The sequence below is a fragment of the Salmo trutta genome, chromosome 7 (assembly GCF_901001165.1).
Source record: "Salmo trutta chromosome 7, fSalTru1.1, whole genome shotgun sequence".
Classification (NCBI taxonomy): Eukaryota; Metazoa; Chordata; class Actinopteri; order Salmoniformes; family Salmonidae; genus Salmo; species Salmo trutta.
In genome coordinates this window covers 2,700,586-2,709,718 of record NC_042963.1, presented here as the reverse complement: position 1 = coordinate 2,709,718, position 9,133 = coordinate 2,700,586, and the positions used below count along the sequence as shown (strand labels likewise).

General features: G+C 41.0%; 1 protein-coding gene across 3 annotated transcripts; it reads right to left on the bottom strand.

The window, feature by feature from the left end:
* Positions 1-207: 207 nt before the first annotated feature.
* On the bottom strand, positions 208-7,609 carry znf592 (zinc finger protein 592). Of its 3 annotated transcripts, none has more exons than XM_029757615.1 (10): positions 7,311-7,609; positions 6,729-6,814; positions 4,333-6,640; positions 4,038-4,216; positions 3,770-3,943; positions 3,490-3,649; positions 3,122-3,394; positions 2,815-2,927; positions 2,389-2,527; positions 208-2,281 (listed from the first exon to the last, which is right to left on the bottom strand). In XM_029757615.1, the coding sequence occupies exons 3-10, from the start codon at positions 6,619-6,621 to the stop codon at positions 1,901-1,903; spliced, it is 3,708 nt and encodes a 1,235-aa protein (XP_029613475.1). In that variant the 5' UTR covers positions 6,622-6,640; positions 6,729-6,814; positions 7,311-7,609; the 3' UTR covers positions 208-1,900. The 3 variants fall into 3 exon arrangements, with proteins under 3 accessions (XP_029613475.1, XP_029613477.1, XP_029613476.1); XM_029757617.1 differs by having other exon boundaries at positions 3,290-3,394; XM_029757616.1 differs by lacking the exon at positions 6,729-6,814.
* Positions 7,610-9,133: the final 1,524 nt, after the last annotated feature.

The following is a 9,133-nucleotide window of genomic DNA, read 5'->3' as shown; positions in this document are numbered from 1 at the left end:
CAAAACCGCTGGCTACTGCATATTACTTGACTGGGATTGGATTTGGCGCGTCATATTGTCCAGTCGGTTGGGGAGATACTAGCCATATTGGTTTGACTAGACTGAGAAAAAACATTTTGAAGGGCAAACATATTTTTTTCCTCCAGCACATTGTCATCATAGAAGGAATATCAGCCATACCAGAAGGGATCATTTCAGGACAAAGGATGCTTATGCTGACACGTTCATGTTTATTTGCAGTTATTTGAAGTAAACATTACAGCAAGGCACAATGGCCGATGCAGGATGAATATATATATATGTGATGGATTAAGAAATGCTGCAAATATAAAGGGTTCATTAGCAACTGTGTACATGGATTAGTTTACATGTCCATAATATTGTACATATTATCAAAAGTACAAAGTTTCTCTTGACAGGCTATATAAAAACACTGAGATGTGAAGTTTCATAGACACTGCGTTTTAAGTGGCTCTGTTTGGGATGAACACTGACTATCAGATAACCACTAGAAAATGAACAGTTCACACAGCACTTTAATAGAAAGTTTACAAGATAAGTCAATGTGACTATAAATAATCTCCAAAGTAATTTATAAAATTTAATATTGTGGGAGATAATATACATTAAGAATAATAACAATTAATTTGACATTGCTTGCAACAAAGGTGAAATCTCCCAAAACATCCCAAATTTAACAATCACTGCCATATATTATGGAGGTAGAAACTGCACAGGTCTCCATCATCAGCTTATTTCAAAATGTTTACATGCACTCAGACATGCTCTAACCCTTTACATTTAAATCACTGCTCTTTTAAATTGCCTTAGTACACTGCTGGCAATGAGCCACTTCCAACACCCTGCATTATCTTGCAAAACAGATGCTTTCTCACACTCACCAAAGATAACAATTAACCAAGAAAAACATCAATGACATCACTAAGACAAGTCACCACTACTATGAATATAGATATAAGAGCATTTTAAATGAATGAAAACTCACTTTTACCAAGCTACAAAATCAGTAGTAAAAAAAGGTCATATCTTTTAGCAAGGCATTTAACTCCAACACCTGTATTTGATCTTGTAGAAAAGTGCTATTTGGGTAGTTTAGCCAGCTTTCATAATACATGAATGTGAAACTATTTTTGGTATGGAATGGATATAAAATATATAATCTGTGCTAAATGGTACCTAGGCAAGAGTAAATATTTCAACATACAGTATGATAGAAGTTGTAATACTGTTACATAACATCAGTATAGCAATGACCTGCTTGAAGCTCCATCTTATGTATTTTATAAGGCCAAAAATATGAAACCAAGCATATGGCTGTTATAAACTAAAGCAAAGTTATTATGATATGAAACTAAATGTGAGGTAAGCCTGAGGGACATAACTGACAACTGGGGTCACTAGAGAATACTGATGAACCAAACCACGTGCCTTTACAGGTGGCTGTGGTTATGTACCAGAGGCATTTAAAGACATTTAATACAATACATGCAAGCTTCAAAGGTAAAAGAAAGTAAATAATTAATGATAATCTCTTCCCAAAATGTATTTAATCTTCTCAATTGATTTGGAACATCTGCCAGTCGCAAGGCTTTGAGAAACACAAAAAGCATTTAGTTTCAAGGCAAACAAATAATTTTAAAAAAAGGTACCACTTTAGTGCAGCATGTCAAGCATCTGAAGTTAAACTACTATTACCCAAGGAAATGGAGATCGCAGCTTTTATGAAGTTCAAAATTGCTCTCATTGATTCTATTTTGCCTGATGATGACACTATCCATGAAACTCTAGGTGAAAGCTGTATGTGGATTTACTGTCAGTCTTACTGCAGGCTCACAGAGCAACCTGGTTGGATCCTCTGCCTGTTGGGGGTCAGATTTAACTAATGGTGGTGGCAAGTCCTCTCACTCACACCCACTGCTTTCCCCACATCCTCTTCCTGCTTCTTTCTGCACTCGTACTCCATGTCCATCCTTTCTTTCCTCTCTTCTTCGGGCTCTTTGACTTTGTGCACAATAAACAGGTGTCTGTTGAGAGATAGCTGGGATGCAAAACATAATCCACAGTGCAGGCATTGGGGAGTGTTTTCATCAGTTTTATGCTGAGGTATGTGCTTCTGGAACTGTGTGCCATCCTCTGTGGTGAAGCCACACTTTGAGCAGCGAAACTGATGTTTGAGACGCTTGGCGGGGGAGCCTTCTAGGGCAGCGCCTTCCTGCCCCTCTCCCTCAGACTCCACAGCAGGTCTCTTTGAAACAGGTCCCTGCATATCAAAGTTAAACAGTGTATTTTTTGACAATGTGTAAAATGCTGAACAAATGAAATATGACAGATCATACATACTGGTATTACTTTTAAAAGAAAAATCACCTCTCCCAAGGCTTTACTGCTATCCAGAGGGGCTGATTTTAACAGACTGAAGTCTGGATTTTTGATCCCATGCATCAAACTGATGTGGTTCTTCAACATGATGTTTGTGGTGAATGTTGTCCTCTCATCTGTGCAATACCTGCACAATAAGAATAAATATCATACTAAAAATAGTCAAAATGTGGTAACCACCGTTTTGTTTTTACATGTTTGTCCATTTACTGTAGAGCCACCCAGTAGCCAATGCATGCCAGTTATGCCCCAATCTTTCAGGAAGTAATGTACTGGGCCCAGTTTCCCAAAAGCATCTTAAGGCTATGTTAATCTTAGAACAATAGGATCCTATGGTTCCAAAGATGAACTCAGCATTAAGATGCTTTTGGGAAACCGGGCCCTGTAATGTAGATTTCAGGATGAAACCCTCACCAGCAGGTAAATGTATTTTTCTTTCCATCGTGGTCATTGCGAATGTGTCTTCTCAAACTTGTAGAGGAATTGAAAGATCTCTCACACTGCCGGCATGGATAACTCTTCAATGACTACAGAATGCACAGAGAGCAGATTTACTGAATTAAGGGTTGAGCTGACTTGGGAATTATTTCATTTCATTAAGGGGCCTGAAGGTTGTAAATCCCACATCTGAGGTGATCCCCAAATGATCATCTGTCCTATAGTATAAATGCTACAGCTAATTTGTTTGAATGCGCAATAGAATTACAAAGTTGATCCTCACCCTCCCATGGCTTTTCTTCATGTGAGAGACATAGGCTTCTCGGTCAGGCAGCCAGTGTAGGCACTCTCCACAGTTCCAGCCTGCATTCTTCAGATTGGGCTTGCTGTCTCGAGCGGCCAAGTTGGCCCTTTTTCTGGTTCCATCTGAGTGTTTTATGGGAGTGTTTACCTTTGGCTGGTGGAATCCCGAGGTAACATCTTGGTGCTGTGCAGTCATCTCTGGTGGTTTTGTGCTTTTCTCCACCTCCTCTTTGAAGATTCCTCCATGCACCCCCTGTAATATAGACAGACAGCTTTTAAAAAGACAGAGCATTATGTGCCCCATTTTATGTCAATGTGACTAGATTTAAGATGAGGATGATGCCATACCTTGAAGTGCTGCATTAACGGCTGCTTTTGGGTGAAGATTGAAGTGCACTCAGGGCACTTGAACACACAGGTAGCACGCTTTTTGGCATTCTGATAGAAGTGCTGAAGCAATAACTGCTTTTTCTTGAACACTGTCTCACAAGAACACTTGAAGATTAACCTGTGACAGAAAAACAACCCAATTAGAACATAAATAGCATTGAAAACAATCATGTCAAACTTCAAGATGGGTTAGCAAATATGCCCATTTCAGAACATGCATTTAGTTACACAAACTCACTGAGGGGACACTTTGCTGGCATTGTGCTTAGTTGTCAAATGCATTTGACATCCACCAGAAGACTTGAAAGCAACAGGACAGATGGTGCACTTGTAGAAGACCTCACAGTGTTTCTCCTCAATGTGACTCTTCTGCACATTAAATGACATGAAAACCATATCACAATGAAGACACCTAGAAGAAAAAGGATTTACAAAAAGGTGGACAACATTATAAGAATACTTTTGTATTATGTATCCACTGAGCATATACTTTAGTAATGACTTACTTATAGCCAGCCTTGCGTGCATAGTGAAGACAGTTCTCCTTCACATGCTTCTGTATGTCCACGGAGCGACTCAGCGCACCACACTCAGGGCAGCAATAAGGGGACTTGTGGGCATGAATACGCTGGTGAGCCCGGTAGCTGCACTTGTTGGGTAGCAGCATTGAGCACACCTTACACATCTATATATGACAAAAGAACACAGAGCAAAACATATAGAAATACTCTCATTATTACCTGGCCTACGATACTGAACATTTCAGCAATTATAATTATTTTCAATTGAATTATTACTCACCAGTCCCTCCATTTCTTCCGACAACCTCTGGTAATGGCCTGCGAGACCTTTGTAGTCTGATAGCTGCTTGTTACACTCGAGGCAGCGGAGTCTGTGGCGGATTACTTTGTCTGGATAGAGGGGCATGACTGGTTGGGCTTTAGGTGAGGATAATGGGGTCACATGGGAGCCCACATGCACAGAGGATTCAGTGATCAAGGGTGCAAACATCTGTCCCTCTGCTATGGGCTTCATGGAGAGCTGTGTGCACTGCATCACCACACCTTTGTTCTTATGTTCCCGTGCATGTGCCAGCAGGGCACACTTGTTGAAGAATACCATGGTCTTAGCACAGTGGGTGCAGGCTACTTCAATGTGCACACTCCTCCTGCCATAATGATAAGCAAGACTCCTCTCTACCCCAAAGGAGTCCCCACACTCCAGGCAGCAATATCCACGTGGTGGCAAGTTGATGTTGCTCTCAGGTGGTGGGTTTAGGTTGGGTACATATGTGGGTACAGGGTTGGCATTATTTAACAGTCTGTTTAAAGTTCCTGCTGCTGTGCTAGGAATGGCAGCACGTGGATTAGGGGCAGCTTTTTTCACTTGGTGTACCAATGGGACAGTGCTGCACACCATAGAAGAGGAAAGTGTGTGTTGTTGGCTCTGTTGATGGGAGGTGGAGCGTGCTGCGACTGAGGCAGCAACACTGTGAGGGACTAGGTTCAGGTTAGCTAAGTGCATTGCCTTGGGAAGCAAGCTTGTATTGGGAGAGTTGCCTGTTTGAACTGATGAAATCCTTTTTTGTGTAGAAGGCCCATGCTGGGCAACTGGCATAGACCTCATAACAGGACTACTTGTATTATGAAAAATAGTTGCGGACTGCATTTGTCCTGGCCTCTTGGAGTTCCCCTCTAATTTAGTATCAGTAACCTTTGATGACGGTGTACCAACTGGTGTACTTTTGATGGGCATATCAACAATAATATCACTCATCACATTATGAGAGGGATAGGGAGACAAACTAGGGTAGGCATCCTCAACAATCACACTCTGGGATGGAGAAGACTCAACGGAGTGAACGTCCTCGTTTTCTGAATCAGGTACTACACTGGTAACCGTGCGCTGGATTTGCCCAGTCGTGGTTTTAATGGTCTTTATTCTGACCCTCGGTATGGCTGGGGGTGAGCCAGATGCCAGTGCAGGGGATCCCTTGCCACTGCTGTTACTGCAAATGCTTACAGGACTGTCAGGTGGTTTCATTAACCGCTTCACAGCTTCAAGAGGACTCCTGGGACTTTGTGGTGACATGGGCGCTTTTGGACTAACCTTTATGGTGTCATCATGAGCCAATGATACATCTCGATAGTTTGGTTGTTCACTGGGATCCTTTCTGGCATTTAGAGCAACTAATGCCTCAAGGCATGACGATAGCTTTGATGTTGGAGTTTTGACACATGGATGAGAGGTGGGCATATTAGACGCTGCCACTATATTAACGTTACTGCTCGACTCAATATCGTTATGATCATTTGTAGGGAGCATTGCACTACTATGACAATCTCCCTTTTCCTTCTGCTCACTGACATTACTGTCAGGCTTCTCTGTCCTGGTATCCTCTGCTTTGATAGATTCTCCTTTGCTCCTTGGAAGGTTCTCAGGTACGTCACAGTCTACTTCATGGCACTTGTCAAACATGCTGTAAGACAGCTGTTTTTTCTGATTGTCTGACATTGGGGGTTCTGCAGACATAAATATAGAAGCAGCAGGGAAGTAGGGTCTCTCTTGTTTTGGACGGATATCAACACCATTGCTTCGGCTGTCTTCAGATTCTGGACTAGAAATGGGGCTGAACTGGGAAAAGGACTGGGAGAAGGATGGCGTTCCTTCAGGTTTGTGCTGGACGGGGGTCTCCCCTAAGAGTCCTCTTGAGCCATCCCCATTCAAAGCTGACACAAAAGACTTAGAACCACTGTGGTCTATCTGATGAGATTCCATGGTGACCCCTGACCCCCTGAAACCATTTTGCAATGGGTGTCCAAAGTGTGGGCCCTCTCTCTCTCCACCACTATCAGACGACTCCTGGCGACTTGTGTTCTTCACTATAACACTGACAGCAGGTACATCAGATGCACCCACAGCTTGGTGAACAGATAAGCTGTCATCCATACACATCCCTGTGTGTTTCAGCTGACCTTCTGCCTCATCGTGACTCTCCTGGATGGTCTCTTTGGCATCCAAACTGGTGGCATCGGGGATGTCAAAGGCAGCCAAAAGATCATCAAAATCAGGGGTCTTCATGTCACCCATGTTTGAATGCTTGCAAAACCTGAGTAAAACACAGAGTTAAAACATAACCACATAAACTTGATATATGGCATATTCCCTGAGGACAGTGACGTTGGAGAATTCTTTACCATTTGGCTCTTGTTTATGTTTGTTGCTAAAATTCTGCAAGGTTGTCAGTTGGTGTCATTATGGGACGCTCCCTCTGTGCAGATACCTGAGATCAATTAATATGAATTATGTTTACTTTAAAGTGCACTAACTAGCTACCTTGTAATGCTAAACATTTTGGCTCACCAACGTTTGCTAGCTAGCTGTCAAATAACTTCGCCTAGCACTTGACCTAAGTGGCTACTTAGCTAGCTAGCTAACGTTAACATATCTCCAGCTGGCAAGCTAGCCACAACAAAGTGTAGAATATTGAAGTTTAACGTGAAAATAGATTGCTGGCTATAATATATCTCATCAAACGTATTTTACTACAAGAGAGCTGTTAAAACTGTAGCTAAATAAAGCGTATATGTGTATACTGAGGCTAGAGTTAGCTGTTAGTTAGCAAGCTAGCTAAAGTAACGTTGGAAGTGTAGCTAGCTCGGATATTTGACACTTGCAGTTCTAACATAGCTAACGTTAACTCAATGACAAGCTAAATCATCTAGCTATGAGGTTAAATATATATTCGACCATATAATGAGTACAAAAGAAGAGTTCACCTATCTATCGATTAGCTACCGGCGTTGCTGCCATAATTCTCCCCAGGCCTCGTTCTTTTCGGGTGGACTTCTTCCTTTGCAACAAAACAGCTAGCTAGCTAATTGCTAGCTAGTTGATTGCTTGCTAGATAACCCGCGGGCGCTAACATGTCCTGTTATCTGGCGAGCCTGTAGTAAAAATGTATTGATCATTCACAAATTGATGAACTATTGGAAGCTATCAATGTGATAGGCTTCAGTAATTGTTATGTGAAAAGGCAGTCCACCCCTTCGTCACCAGACCAGTGTGTTGTGAACAATATTAGCGTCAGCAACAATAGCGGAATCGAGGGATCGCCTTCAAAATAAAGGTCCCCCATTGAAACTGATGCAAACCGACAGAAAACAGTTGAATCATGCCACAATTGGACTAGAATATATCATGCTAAACAAGGTTGGAATGTTGTTATATAAATTCAACAAAAGACAATAATTAGTTAATTTGACACAAAAAAGTAAAGAATCAGTTGAAATTGCACTGTTGATGTATTAGACTTCAGAATTGCATTGGGGGCACACAGTGGTGTAACGTAAAAATAATGTAAATAACTACTTAAGTAGTTTTTGTACTTTACTTTAATATTTATATTTTTGACAACTTTTAATTTTACTTCACTATATTCCTAAAGAAAAGAATGTACCTTTTACTCCATACATTTTCCCTGACACCCAAAAGTAGTCGTTACATTTTGAATTATTAGCAGGACAGGAAATATGGTCTAAGAGTTGGAGCATGCTCCTGGCTATCTGTAAATAAAAAAACTAGAACATGTGGCCATCTGCTTTGCTTAATATAAGGAATTTGAAATTATTTATACTTGTACTTGTACTTTTACTTTTGATACTTAAGTATATTTTAGTGATTACATTTACTTTCGATACTTAAGTACATTACCGGTCAAAAGTTTTATAACACCTACTCAGTCAAGGGTTTTTCTTTATTTTTACTATTTTCTACATTGTAGAATAATAGTGAAGACATCTAAACTATGAAATAACACATATGGAATCATGTAGTATCCAAAAGTGTTAAACAAATCAACATATATTTTATATTTGATATTCTTGAAATAGCCACCCTTTACCTTGATGACAGCTTTGCACACGCTTGGCATTCTCTCAACCAGCTTCATGAGGTAGTCACCTGGAATGCATTTAAATTAACAGGTGTGCCTTCTTAAAAGTTAATTTGATATATAAAATATATTTTGATTTGTTTAACACCTTTCTGGTTACTACATGATTCCATATGTGTTATTTCATAGTTTTGATGTCTTCACTATTTCCCTCATTTCCCTCATTAAAATGCAAATCAAATTATAACATTTTAGACATGCGTTTTTCTCAATATTTTTGTTGTTATTCTGTCTCTCACTGTTCAAGTAAACCTACCATTAAAATAATAGACTGATCCTTTCTTTATCAGTGGGCAAACGTACAAAATCAGCAGGGGATCAAATACTTTTTTCCCCCACTGTAGACTTGGCGCTCTGGTACCGCTTGCCGCATGGTAGCAGAGAGAACAGTCTATTACTAGGGTGGCTGGAGTCTTTGACAATTTTTAGGGCCTTCCTCTGACACCGCCTGGTATAGAGGTCCTGGATTGCAGGAAGCTTGGCCCCAGGGCCGTACGCACTACCCTTTGTAGTGCCTTGCAGTTGGAGGCCGAGCAGTTGCCAAACCAGGCAGTGATGCAACCAGTCAGGATGCTCTCGATAGTACAGCTGTAGAACTTTTTGAGGATCTGAGGACCCATGCCAAATCTTTTCAGTCTCCTGAGGGGG